General features: G+C 37.4%; 1 protein-coding gene across 2 annotated transcripts in view; it reads right to left on the bottom strand.

Moving 5' to 3' along the window:
* scara5 (scavenger receptor class A, member 5 (putative)) overlaps nucleotides 1–15479 on the bottom strand; it is a 99609-nt gene that overhangs the window by 25540 nt on the left and 58590 nt on the right. For both annotated transcript variants that reach the window (XM_039599170.1, XM_031726011.2), the window contains 2 exons: nucleotides 13270–13377; nucleotides 3854–3919 (listed from right to left, as the gene is read on the bottom strand). In XM_039599170.1, the coding sequence (XP_039455104.1) occupies nucleotides 3854–3919; nucleotides 13270–13377 (174 nt within the window). The remainder of the gene's footprint in view (nucleotides 1–3853; nucleotides 3920–13269; nucleotides 13378–15479) is intronic.

The following is a 15479-nucleotide window of genomic DNA, read 5'->3' on the forward strand; positions in this document are numbered from 1 at the left end:
TGAGAAATTTCTATTTATGATAATCGGTTTCAGTAGAATTTAGATTAACAGAAAACACAGTATTGAAAATGTTTGTTTTCTTGCTAGAAGAGTGCCATTGTTGAGCTTATACAACATTAGCTTACAGTGTGTAAACCAAGCAATCAAACAGAGACCAAGATTTTACATTTTCTTTAGTACATCTAAAAATAAGTAGCTTTACACTAAAATGCAAAAACAATCAGACTCCTTTATATCCTTGCTTTTAAAATGTGCTATACCTTTTAACATTGTCATTTTCTTTCAAGTTACATTGGAGACATATTTTTAGCGAGTTCACAGAGCGACTGTCATTGCCATTCAACAGGCAGCTAACTAACTAAGAAAAAGTTAGTTAAAAGTTATGGAAAAAAAAAAGCTGACATATTTTAACCTAAAGATCTTTTTGTAAACATAACAGTAGATTTAAAGTCTAAACTTTTCCACCCTTCCCATAATCAAGTTGTTTTTATTGCTCAAACCTAATCTATTTATCCTAAAGCACTTTGAGGACTCCAGTATAACAGAAAAGTGCTGTATAAGAATCAGTCCATCTACTATTTACCAATTAATGAAACCATGTATTTCTAATGAATAAAATTTTTAATTAAAAATGATCAAAATTAAAAAACAAAACAAAAATTAATCAAGTATGAAAAAAATTAGTGTCAGCAGCAATATTAATTGCTCCACAATTTTGTGTACATGGCCATGAATCACTACATGTGAGATGGAAAAATGACAATTCGTATTGCAAAAAATGGATGATACACAGGGAATACCATGTTCAGAAATAAGTAGACAACAGCAAACTGTTGTAAGACCAATTTGAGCTGGACATTTTCTTAAACATAAGTACAACTACCAATTATCAACTGACCACAAAAATATAAACAACATAGATGAAAAATCAAATACTTTGTGCTACGATGCAATACTAGCAATACATACAAGATAAAAAAAACAGTTTTTAAAGCCTTTTGATTAAGAGGTTATTAAATCCAGATGTTTGTGAATTTGCAAGAACCCACTGGCATTTTTTGGGGCAAAGTTTGGCATCTATGCATGTAGCCTAATTAACCCGGTAAATCCAAGAGATCTTTATGCAATGTCTTTATGTAATTAATGCTAATTAAATGTAGTCAATCAACCAAGAAAGAAAAAAAATTAAAGTCAAATGGGCAAAACAACATTAACAAGACAGCATGTGTTTAACAGTGCTGTCATGAAGAGTAAACAATACAGTCAACACCCAGCAGTATGCAGGATTTGGATTAATTACCATTGCATTCACAAATATAATAGAAACAAAAAATTAACTACAAAAACCAGGAAGACTGGTGCAATGCATTATGTAAATAGCAAGATACATGAGAATGTTGTTCATATAACATCAGTGCAAGACTAAATTAATGTGTTTATTATTTTTCTAATAGTTTTTTCTTTTCTTTACCTTTTTTTTTCTTTCTGGCACGCCTCATTACGCTTTTTATTTGTTTTGTTCAGATATAGTAGAAAAAAAAAGATTTTGCTGGAAATACGTACAATCTGGACTCCATTTGTTCTTTTTCACTCAGAGACAATCACTCACGCTTCGAGAAATCTAAGCATTTGATTCTGTCAGTGACATAACATCCTCTTCAGCAGGTTCATTTTATGGTAATGCCCAACACATGTGGACTAACGCTCCGTTTTCCCACTAATTCTTCACAAACTTTTGCTTGTTCTGGAAAGTGATTACACAGGTATGAACTGTTTGCTCTAAAGGGTAAAACAATCCAAGTCACGCGTCCAACAATAAGTCGGCCGCATGACGTTTGTGACAGAAATACAAACGACGTTATGATTTGAAATTTCTAACAGCCAACAGCATGTGGGCTCAGTCTGTCTGTTCTTCTCTGAAACATCAAACATCCGCGTCGCGTAAATGACGTGAGGAAAGAACTGATCTTTGATGGCTCTGTAATGGCCAGACACTGCATTCATGTGGTCACGGGATCAGGATTATTTGACATGAACACCACTCCATCACTCAGCACATGCAGAACAGTCATGATGATGCAAAAGAGAAAGAAAAATACGAGCTTGGAAAAAAAATGTAATGACCTTTTTCTTTTTACCTTGTGGTTTTGCATTCGAGTTCTGGTTACCACCACAGGACTTAGACTTATTTTGAAATCCTTTTGATGTACACTGTGAGATTACATTAAAAACAAATGCACACCTACCAGCCTTTGAAACCATGTTCAGCTCTATGTGACTGATACCACATGAACCAAAGACGAATGAAAGACATAAAGTTATCACGTCATAATTTATGGTTGATTTTGGATCACACACACCGATAGATGTGAGGTACTCAACTAAGACTTTCATTCCTGTGACTGTGAAACACGCACAAGATTTGAAATGATACATTTCAATATTCAAAGTAGATTCTTACAAAAATGAAATAATTCAGAAGTTTGCGAAACATTTTTGTGAATGCAAACTTGCTTAGGCCTTCTATTTGGGATCACTTCTTGAACCAACATACTTTGGTTGCAATCACTTAATGATCTCCACATGTACCCAACACTTTTCTCATCAGCAGAGCAGATGTCTGTAGTAGTTAAGATGAAGGATAACGAGAGGAATAAAATGTTGCTTCTTTGTACATAAAGATATCATCTACACAAAAAATGTAAAATAATGCGTCATCACATTGGGTGGTATACTTTCCAATTGTAGGAGTTCCAAAATATTTCCCCCTTTTTATGTTGTCTCTTTCTTTGTTGTATCGTTTTGTCTTTCCCCTGTTGTGTGCTTCACAGATACATGCAAGCGAGTGAGCCATGTGAGGTGATGATATTGATGATGGGAATCTGGGGCTAATGTTAGATGTTCTCCAAGCATCTGCCACCACAAAAGCAGCACAGCATTTTGGGAGAGATGGCAGGGCAAACTTTAGATACCCTAAAGGTTGAATATGGATAGAATCAGCTCAGTTTGGTACTGCTAAACTAATCTCGATCCAGAATCAATCTTGGTCAAGGCTTACAGCTTCATACTGACCTTGTTGATTTCTGTATCTGAAAGTTTGGTTAAATTACAAGTAATCAACATAACAACAGGAATATAAATCAAAGAAAGTAAAGTGCTTAATTTAAAAACAAAGCAACCAAAAACACTTTGCTGGATCAGATGGTGGAAAAAAAGTCTCATTGGAATAATCTGCAGTTTGTTATGGTACTAATTAGTGGGTAGATCACTTTACATCTAATATTCTGTCCACAGTGATGTCTATAAAACACTTAATTTGCCTGTTGAATCTTTTAGCAGACCATGTTCCCTTTTTTACTGTTTCTATAGTAGTTTGCCTGGATGCACGTGTGGTCATCTAATAACTTTGAAGCTGCAGTTACTGCTGCCAATAAGACATTAATAAAATTTACTGAAAAAAACGAGAGAGAGACTTGGAATCATTTAAAGGAAGTTATTATTTTGGGGCCAAATAAAACGTTTGCAGGTCTGCAACTTTTGTTATTCTCATAGTTGTTCATCAAGAAGGAGAGCAGGAGAACAGAAGGAGTATAATATACTGTTTTTGTAAAACCGGTATGATAGTGTGCAAAAAATATTATAAATGCATTTAAAAACTATACAAATCAGGATAAAATAAGCCTGTATGGATCGGTTCTTTGCAGCCATACTACTTGAGTTGGTACAAACAGGCAGAATGTTATCACATATAACATTTTAGGTTATTTAATATTAGCTACAAACAGCTAAGTAATACATGAGCCCCTTGCACACTGTGGTCTGGACTTGGCCACCATTTTCTTGTGGTTCTCACCTGGTCTGTCTCCTCGCTCACCCCGTTCACCCTTCTCTCCCTTGAAACCCCTTTCTCCTCGGTTACCTGAGGACAAAACAGCACGAGACAACTGATTTACTGACAATGTCGATAATGATTATTTTAAAGAGTTTTATGTCACAGTACATGATGATTAAGCACGATGTAGTACAGAACATTTAGATAAAATATGAAATCAAGGAAAAAAGGGGGCTGGAACAGTAAGAGGTACTAAAAGGAAACAGCTGGAGGAACATTTTACAACAAAAAGGGTTAAGTGGTAACAGGTCAGTAACATGATTGGGTATAAAATTGCATCTCAGAGTAGAGTTCTCAGAGTTTCTCAGAAGTAAAACTGGGCAGAAGTTCAAAAATCTGCAACCACCCCCCCCAAAAAACAGCATCTACAAATTGTGGAACAAGAATGATATAAAATTGCAACTTTGACTATCTCAGTATCTACTTTACATGACATCATCAAATGATTCTGAGAATCTGAAGAAATTTCTGTACACAAGGGAATAGGCTGAAAATCAGTTATTGGATGCCTGTGATCTCTGAGCCCTCAAACAGCACTGCATTAAAAACAGGCATGAATCTGTAGTGAAAAGCACCGCGTGGGCTCAGGAACACTTCCAGAAATCATTGTGATTACAGTTCATTGTGCCATCCACAAATGCAGGTTAAAGCTCCATCATGTGAAGAAGAAGCCATATGTGAAGATCATCCAGATGCCTCTGGCTTCTCTGGGCCAAAGCTCATTTAAAATGGACTGAGGCAAAGTGGAAAAGTGTTCTTCTGTCAATGAATCAAGATCTGAAATTGTTTGGAAAACATGGAGACTGCAACCTCCAGACTAAAGAAGAAAGGGACCAGCTGGCTTGTTATGTGCACTCAGTTCAAAAGCCTGCATCTCTGATGGTATGGCTGTGCATTAGTGTCTATGGAATTAACAGCTTGAACACCTGGAAAGGCATCAGCAATGCTGAAAGGCATATACAGATGTTAGGGTAATATGTCCTCCAATTCAGACAACAGGCCTTGCCTATTTAAACGAGACAGTGCTAAACGTCATACTGCAGCTACAACAGCATGGCTTCATAGCAGAAGAATCCTGGTGATAAAGTGGCCCCCATGTAGTCCAGGACAACTAAAAACGTTTGGCACATCATGAAACTAAAAACATGACAAAGAAGGCCTAAGATTGTTGTGCAGCTAGAAACGGATATCAGACAAGTATGGGACAACATTCCTCCCCCAAAGGTTCAGCAGCTGTTCTCCTCAGTTCCCAGATGTTTACAGACTGTTGTTAAATGCAGAGGGGATGTATTACTATCATCAAATTCTAACATGAGCTATTTTCTTAAATTTTACACCCTTTAGTACTGAGCGTATAAATTCAGTCATTGAACTGATCTCTTAGAGAACTAACATGTTAGTAAATTTGTCATTACGAATAGAAATGATGGTAAATACCTAAGTTTTTTTGTTCAGCTAGACTTAGTGATATTTGTCATATTTTCATCCTACTTTACACAAAATAACAGAAACTTGTAAAAATTGTAACAAAAAAATCTAATCATTTTCAGTGTTTTCTGTCAAGTTTTGGTTTAGTGAAAAGGGAAGGAGAGATGTCTGTATCATAATATCCAATAAAATCCTGGTTAAAGTTAAAAGGGAAGCATGCTATGCATAAACTGAACACAACCAAGACTGAATTACACACAGTGCCAACCGCAATGTAGCACAAAATGGGGCAGAAATGAGGTGAAAAAACAAGCAGGACCAAGAGCCATAACCCTCAGAGATGAGAGCAGCTCAACCACTGAGAGGTTTTAAAACATCTGAACCTTTTCTTCACTTCGCAATCATTTCCTTTCATTTGTATATTTTTAGCTAATGTCTCTTAAATCATGAGCCCTGTAATTGACTTCTCATACATGTGGCTACGCCCTGAATCCTCTTCTTAAATAAATTCTAAACGTTGTGGTGTATATGTGAATATTAATGCAGAGAAGAGCTGAAAAACAAAATGAAAATGCACTGAAAAAAATCTTTTTAAGGTAATTGCTTAGGTTATTACAACATGGATGGAAAAGTTAATGGGACACAAAACAGCGACATCACTGCAAGTAAAAATCCTTGCATTTGTGGTTTGTGTAAAATTACAGTACATTTATGCACGACACCTCTCCCCAATCAGAAGCTTGGATACGACTATGTCTCATTTGTTTTCATTTCAAAATATAATGTTATTCCAAATTCCCATGAATTAGCCATCCAAAGCTGGAGAGCATTTCTGTTTCAGTGCCAGTTGCTAACTCTCAGCCGTGAGGTTTAAAAACCACAAGTCTGTTTTTGTCATGAAGCTACGAGAGGATCGGCTTTGAATGGGCACTTATCCCACCTTTAATTTGACCACAGTGTAGGTGCAAGCCGTGGTGGTCCTCAGCCACATGTGTTACAGCCTGTGTGTGTCTAAGCAGGGCAGCTAACGCTTTATACACACCCTTCACGTGACGTCCTCAGCCATCAGTGACAACTCTATCCTGACCACATCCTTAACAACTAAATAACACTGCAGGGAAAACCTAAACATAGTGGTGGGCTACTGCTGAGCCACAACAGACAACAGATGCATCTGATTTAAACCCTCACTGAGAAAGGCAGCAAAGGGTAAGATGAGGGGAATTTTTGTAAGGTAATTTGAAGCCTTAGTACAAATATTTATGGGAACTATGGCTGGGCCATATCATACTGTTCACAGTAATACCGGTATAATGTTGGGCAATGATAAGAAAATGAAATATCGCGATAGAATATGCGTAAAACACGCATGCGTAGTGCATTTGTTTTCATACGCACATGGCGGAAAAAGCATGGCGGCGACGGAGAATAAAAAGGGCGAAAGAGGATCGCTGAATGAAACGGATGAACCAGAATGTGTTTGTAAAAATGCTGCAACTTCAGTGGTGTGGAACTGGTTTAGCTTTCGTACGTCAGATACACAACAAAGCACTATTTTTGGTAGAGCATGCTAGCGGGCCGTCGTTATTACCGTGTTTTTTGGAAAATAGGGCACACTTAAAATCAATCCTTTGATTTTTCTGAAAATCAACAGTGCCCCTTATAATCCAGTGGGCCTTATGTATGAATTCTGGTTGTGTTTACTGACCTCGAAACGATTTTATGTGGTACACGGCGCTCGAAAATCTGTCAAATGTTTCAGTACAACTTTGCTAAGCTACGAACCCGCAACGCTTGATGGATTGTCAGAGCATTACGGCTATCGTAGGCAGGAGCCTCGCGGAGTGATACGTACTGTGCTTCAACATTATATTACCGTATTGTGTGTACAACCTCTTTTTAAGTTTTGTGGATATTATACATGGTTATGCTGAGGATATGTCGGCCAATTTCCACTGGAAATGCCTTTTGGTTAAACTGTCAGCGAGGAATTTGCATTTGCACTGTTAAATTTTTATATAACTTTAATGCACATAAAAAAACAGCTGCTTGTTTAAGTGAAAATACATTGATGGGTTTTTTTGCACTAATAAAGTTGTGGAGTTGTAAAGTATTTTGTCTAGTGTCAATTATATCGTCAGTTATATCGTTATCGCAAATTTTCAAATGTATATCATGATAAATATTTTTGGTCATATCGCCCTGATCTAATGGGAACCCTCAAGATAAACTTTGATTAGCATCACACTTTTCATCTAGTGCCAACAGCAATAAAATTCTTAATTTATATTTTTGACTTATGAACAAACCTTTAATAAAAAAAACAAATGAGCCTCAGCTATATTTACTATTTTGTGGTAAACCAAGATGGTCCACTGTCACAGCTACACAACACCTACTAAAGGTCAGTATATTAATTATCACTGCATGCCAGTGAGTAATGGCTCTAGACTTTTAATAATGTTTCTGCTCAATGCGACCCATTGTGGTTTTCATTTTTTTTTTAGAATAGAATAGAATAGCTTTTTATTGTCACTGTTACAAGAACAATGAAAGGCAGTTTGGCATCTCTCCATGTGTGTGGAGTACACAATAGCGTAAGTATTTACACAATAACAGACAAATTTACATTACACAAGAAAGATATGTACAAGTTATACATACACCTGCAAACATACACGCACATACATACATATATGTATATATACATATATGCATCCGTACATGCATACACACACATATTTCCACATACACGCTTACATCTATATACATACACATACATGCCATCTAACTAGCAGGTGCATTGAGAGGTGCAGTGTGATCAGTGATATTGCACATTGAGTGAGGGTGGGGGTGGGGGGTGCTGTTGGAACTATACTAAATAATGTTATAATAAATACAGTTTAAAGAGGTAAGGGTGTTGTTTGCATTGAAGTATAAACAGAAATACGATTTATAAATAAGGTGTAATGTCCATGAGTGTTGGCAGTGCAGTTATCCTCCAATCAGGGTGGAGGTAGGGCATGTTTGACAGCCTGTGGGTAAAAACTTCTGTTGAGTCTGTTTGTCTTCGACCTGATGGACCTGTAGCGTTTACCAGAGGGAAGGGGGGAAAAAAGTGAGTGTCCAGGGTGCGAGGGGTCTTTGATGATGATGCTGGCTTTCTGCTGAAGTCTGCCAGTATAGATGTCTCTGAGGGGGGTTAGTGAAGTGCCGATTGCCCGCTCTGCTGCCCTCACCACCCACTGCAGTTTCCTCTTGTCCTCCGCAGTGCAGCAGTTGAACCAGAGTGTGCAGCAGTAAGTCAGAAGGCTCTCAATGGTGGAGCGGTAGAAGTTTACTAGCAGTCTTTGGGGTAACTGGGCCTGACGTAGTTTCCTGAGGAAGTACAGCCTTTGTTGTGCTTTCCCTACCTGGTGGTCCCTACCTTTTTTGCCAAAATGTTAAAATCTTAGATGTTCATACCAAACCTGACAGGTCCCTATCAGAAAAATTCTCCAGCCTAGAGAGAACTGGCTGGTGGATTAAGGTGCAGGTCAGGTGAATAATATGGCATTCCCATAAGGTTAATTCCATGGCGCAGATGCCATAATCCCAGCAGACATGGCTTAAAGAGACGCTGACATAATGTTGTGCAGGGTTGGTTGTGGCTCAGGTGGTGGAGTTTTATTAAAAAGTACTTTAAATGGTCAACTGAGGAGAAAGGTGTTATATAAGCACCACTGAACTCTTTTCATTTGTATGACTAAAGTCTCATTTGTCGTACGGTGAACTTACAGTAACATGTCGGACTGTTAAAAGCATTATGTCTGACTGCCCCTTATGTCAGCCTTATAAACCATGTGATGCACAATTAGCAAAGTAGCATGAGACGTAAGCATCTGAGCAATAGGGTGTGAGTTTAAGTCAACCTTGTGGTATAGATTTTCCCCTCTTACTAGAAAGTCTAACAGAGGCCTGTAGGTAATATTCAAGGAGTTGAAGTTGCATCTCAACATTGGCTCAATTTTACTTTTGGAAATTTATTTATTTATTTATTTATTTTTTTACAGTGATTCAACATTGAGAAAAAACAAGCTGCAGCCGAGCGTTGAAAGCATCGAAATTATTGCTGGGGTGGGTGTGGAGTTCTGCACATAGTTGTGAGAAATTTTATTTCTTCCAGCATGAAAGGAAAGAAATGTAGAGTACATCAGCAAAATAAAAAAATCACCTCACTGTTAGCAAATACAGCAAAGACAGATATCAGCTAAACAGGGAAAATATTGTTATGCATTAATATACATTTTTTTTATCATCTTTTGATACGGCAGTTACACATTTTTGGGAACTATAGACTAATTATTAGGTTACTTACATATAAGCTTAAAACAAGGCCAAAAGTTTCAAAGTTCTGAGATAAATTAGTAAAGGTCAGGCTTCAAACTGTTAAAACCTCTTAATGTGAGGTTTCTATTTATTTAATTGTATGATCAGTTAACAACAGCTCTTTACTAATTTTGGCCAGCTGTAAATCTGAAAAGCTATGACAGCATGAGAGCGACAGAGTGACAAAAATAACATCTAGCTTATTAAAAAACAAAAGACTCTAAAGATCCAAGCGGTTTTCCGTAAGTGTTGGTAGAAACCAAAGTAGAGTTGAAAGAAGTTGCTCTCCAGGGGCCAAATTGCTTTGTGTCTGCTTTATGTGTTAAACGGTTTGCTAACACGTTAGCAGTAAACACTTCACAATGTCACAGCATGTCAGAGTTGTCAGGTTTTTACTGTCCCCCAGTGGCTAAAAAAAGTCCAGCTTTACGCACCCAGAAGTAACATAAAATACTGTCAGCAACCACAACTGATCTGACAACCAAAGGAACAGCCAACACCTTCTGCAGTCCCTATATATTCTTCCCACCATTTATCTATAAAAAACCATGAGTGCTGTTTTTACAAGCTTTTCGTTTTCCCTCCTCCCTCCTGGATGACTGTCTTACACTGAGGCCCCATTCATAGCAGAGTCTCTCCAAAGCCTTCCTCCTTCACTGGTCTGTTAAACCTAAAACTCCATTCTATTCAAATACAGGACATGTTTAGCAATAAATTACAATTTCCTTTACTTCTGATACATTTGATTCAAGACATGAGTGACAAGCAGTGGTAAAATATGACACGCTATCTGTATAAGAACAGCTTTTGTGAAACCCATGTTTGATGGAAGAATTTTTCTAATCCAATATGACTGCTGATATATCCTCTGACCAAAGTTTATTTACATCTTCTTCTGCTAATACTTTTGGTGTGCACTTAAGGCAGGAGTGGGGGAACTCCAGGCCTCAAGGGCCGGTGTCCTGCAGGTTTTAGATGTGTTCTTGATCCAACACAGCTGCTTTAAATGGCTAAATTATCTCCTCAACATGTCTTGAAGTTCTCCAGAGGCCTGGTGAGGAACTAATCATTTGATTCAGGTGTGAAGACCCAGGGTGAGATCTAAAACCTGCAGGACACCGGCCCTGGAGGCCTGGAGTTCCCCCGCCCCTGTCTTAAGGAGTAACCACAGCATTATCTGCCCTTTCCCTAGCATCCTCTTCATATGGCCTCCTTCACTATAAATTTGATTTAAACAATTGAAGGTAGATCTCCTTGATTGCCATCGAGCATATCCATTATTCGTATCACTATTGTGTTGCATTGTGGTATATTCAAGCTGATGAAGTGTCCGGTGCTTTCAAACTCGAATTTTCTACCTGGAATTAGTCCTAACAATGGGGTCTATGAGGAGATCCCACGCTATGACCCTTCTGCCACCAGATATTTGGATTTTGTCTCATTTTCTCTTCTTCTCCTAGTGCTTTAGCATCTTTCTTCTAGTAAACACAATAAAAACAGTCTTACATTTGTATAAAATGAGCATGAAAAGGCACATTATTTTACAATATGTAAAAATGGCTAAAAAAATGGAGAGTTGAGTCATAACAGCTAAGTGCAGGAGACACCAGGTCCAAGATTTCAAGAGCTACCGGCCAACATTTGGACTGTGGGACTTAACACTGGACAATTCAGCCAAACCCAGCTCTGATTGGCAACAGCTGTTGGCTAAAGACACATTACACGCATACATACACAGTGACATGTCCACACAAAAAAACGCATAGACTGCAGTGCCTTATCATATTAGTCATGGCTATGATTAATTCAGAGCTGTGTTTATCTCAGTGTGTTTCTGTTATCATTGGCGCTGTCCAGCCCCCCGATGGGGTTTATGTAGATTTAGAGAGATGATGAGAGAGGATAAAGACAGCAAATAAGAAATAACGACATAATGGACACTATCCAAGCTTAAAGATGGCATTTATCATTGTTATCACATTGTGGAAAACATGTAAAAACATTTACAGAGTGGAATGGAAAACTACTGGTAAATTCCCGACACTGTATATAGTGATATACTGAGTTGTCAGACAATTTTAGTTCTTCATTATGGATTTTGTCACATATAAAATATGATCCTATTATAATGATAAAGGTGTGTGGGCTCTATTGAAAAGTACCTTTAAATATGTTATTCAGCTTTCTGTGTCAGAGTGTGGTTGAAATTTGTTTAAGTGCATGCTTCTTGGATCTTAATTTCCATGGTAGATTTGGAGGGGTTGTGTCATGACAACATGATGGATGGGGGCAGTAAGAAAAACTGGTTGGATTAGTGCATACTGGAAAATGAGTACGTACACACGCATCAACAAGTTTTCCTCTCTTTTTCTGACAGTTGTTCCATTGGAGCAAATAATATAGAAATATTTTTGCTTTCCAGCTGTTTAGGTGATAATCATGGTTTCTGGTAACATCCAATAATTTCTTCCATTTCATTGAATGGAAAACCTATTAGATAAGTAGAGACAGGTGTTTTGCTTGAATAAATGGGTGAGGATAAGCAAATATAGCTCCCATGGCTAAAGACAAAAAGCAAACAGTAGCACCTGTTAGTGATGTAAGAAGTGTTGTGTTCCTGATAAATCCTGGTAAGGATTTTTTTCAGTGACATAAAAGTCAACAAGTCATGGAGTCATCTGAGGACTGTAGGCAAGTGATTCATTTGTGATTCACACAAGACTACAGGGAGTAAAAGGATATCCGTACTGATGAGCTGCTGTGTGAGAGTATGACTAAGTTATTTTATTGTGGCTACTGCTGTTGCTCCACAAACACACAACTGCCTACATTGTTATAAAGCAAAGATTGCACTCTATGTTGTAGTAATGCAAAAAAAACTTTCTGTGGATGGACAACACCGAACAGATTAATCAGAGAGCAAGAAGCAGAAATAAGCTGCTAAGCCCACAATTTTTACTGTAATAATACTGTAATAATTTTACAATAAAATTGAAGGAAAATGTATCTTCTTCCAAACGATGTCTTTTTAAAAGCAGACACACTTATGCTGGTTGATCTGTACACATTTGACTAAGAGTGCCATTTAGCTGTTCTTGCAGAAACTCCTTTTGACTCACGTCAAAAAAAAGTAGGACCACAAATAAACACAGATCTGCAGAGAAGATTTTCAGGATGCTCAGGGTTTTTAAACCAGGTTGAGATGAGTTATGATTCCATGGTAACTTATGCTTTTTGTAAGTGCTGCTTCACTGACAAAGCAATGAAAAGTGATGAGGTGTGGTAGATTTGAATGTCACCATCTAATTAATACTTAAACATTGATACGTAGATTGAAGTAGTCAGTGATATCGATCCATTGACCTTCTGACTGTTATATGACCCTCTCTAGCTCCTGAACCACAATTACCAGCGAAGGGACGGTAACCTTCTAGCAGCTCCGTATTGTATGCTCTTGCTTTTCCAGTACTTGGCTTTCTCATATTTGCATGCATAAATATCAGTGAGCTCATAAGATCAGGCCAGGTTAATTAGTATTAAACTCCAAACTATTAGTATCACAACTCACACCACAAATGTACCTTTAGGCCCGGCAGGTCCAATGTCTCCTTTTTCTCCCGGCATGCCATTGACCCCACCAGACCCTTTCATTCCCCGAGGGCCCTGGTTGCCTTTTTCTCCGGTAAATCCTGAAACACAAACAGACAATCATGAAAAAAAAAAAACCTGCCTGTATTTTGCAACTGCCATTCTAAAAAGGCCAGAGACCCCACACATATGGACTATTTTGTACACTTTCTTCTGTTACTGGCAGCCAGAATGGAGCTACTGAGTCAACAGACAGGCAAACTTGATGACACACTGATTCTTCAGCTTGCAGCTCTGTACTGCAATTCATGTGGAAAAAGAAAAGATGTGGAAGAATGGATGAGGATGAAAAGAATTATAAACTCTAGAGGGGAGTGAAGATTTTATCGCCTGAGTGTCAACACTAACTGAACTAGACTGGAACATACTTGATCTAATCATGGTTTTCATTAGCTGTAATGTGGATCCGTGGTGTAAATAAACAATTACTGAATTTCTGTTAGGGTCCAGTCATCAGGTCTCCCAGTCCTATGTATGTCATTCCAACACAGCAAACAAACTCTATATTATTCTTTAAAGTGTATTAAGGTTTTGGAAGTCCTGTTAATATTAGTCCTGCTCATGTTCCACCATCTGGAATACACGAAAAACATCTTTTGTTTTGCTCCTAAAACATATCCACTCCATACCCCGTGGCATACAATGAGAACATTTGTTTAGAGTAAGCACAGTGAAATGTCTCAAAATTAGTGTGGTAATGAGTTATTGATTACACCGCTGAGGTAAGAGAAATCTTTTTAAAATGTCGCTGTGCTCTGACACACTCTGATTACACTGTTGTGACTGTTCAGAAATAAGAATAAAATAATTAGGCATTAGAGCCAGAAACGCAAAATAAACCGATGATGGATGAGGCCATATAACTCAGTTCAACTCAAAAAACCCACTGGGAAAATGCTATCTATCATAATTGGGATCCAGGGCAGAAATGTTCTTTTTGTTCTGCAGGCGAGTCCAACTGGACTGCTCCACATGTCAAGCAGGACGGAGGCTGGATGTGATGACAGATTCCTTTGGCTTCGGTGCAAGTGGAGCAACAGAACTCCATGTAGTGCAATAGAAACACAATGTGTAGATCTGGGTTATTAGAATTGATTATTCTTTTTAGAACTGGAAACAACAGTCAACATAAAATAAACAGATAACATAAACTAACATTGCTAAGGTAATTAATTTGAACAATCGGCCGTGTTGGGAAGGTTACTTTTAAAATGTATTCCACTACAAATTACAGAATACATGCCCCAAAATGTATTTTGCAACGTATTCCATTACATTACTCAATGAGAGTAATGTATTCTGAATACTTTGGATTATTTAATATATTATCATGCTTTTTACAACTGTATGAATGTACTAATGCTGTGCGATTTATTACTATTACTGAAGGTTATTTGCTATACCAATACCAACTGGATTTTTAAATCTTAATATAAAATGAGTAACAGTAGGGTGGACATTAGGCAAGCCTGCACCTTTTGTTGCAGCGATCTCGTATATGATTGATTGATTGATTGATTTTTATTGATTAGCATACAGAATACAAAATAAAGATTACCAAAAAGCAAAAAAATCATGAGACAAGGCTAATCAAAGGGTATTGGCTGAAGCATTTGCTTATTATGCCAACCCTTTTAACAAAAATCTTTTGCATGCAGCTCCTGTACACAGGGCTCAAGCAAAGAATAAAAGAAAGCAAAGCAAAAAAAACAAACAAACAAACAAACAAAAAAAATTTTCCACCTTAGATAATTACATCAAAGCAAAACAATCAAGAGTTTCAGAATTATTATTTTTGCTCTTTTCATTCTTGATTAATATATTTTTCTAATACTCTATTTTTAAACATGTTTTTAAACCAGGAAAATGAACTACACCTTTTAAATCATTGTCATAACTATTCCACAGGTTAACTCCTCTAACAGAAACACATCTTTGCTTTATGTTTGTCCTTATCTTGTTTGTTTTAAAGACATCTGTTCCCCTTAAGTCATATTGACTCTCTCTGACTTTAAACAGCTTCTGAATACTATGGCAAAGCAAGTTATTTTGTGCTTTATACATTATCTGTGCCATTTTATATTCGACTAAATCATAAAATTTTAGGGTATTCAGATTAATAAACAAAATGTTAGTTGGTTCT

This window comes from Oreochromis aureus, linkage group 15 (genome assembly GCF_013358895.1).
Source record: "Oreochromis aureus strain Israel breed Guangdong linkage group 15, ZZ_aureus, whole genome shotgun sequence".
Classification (NCBI taxonomy): domain Eukaryota; kingdom Metazoa; phylum Chordata; class Actinopteri; order Cichliformes; family Cichlidae; genus Oreochromis; species Oreochromis aureus.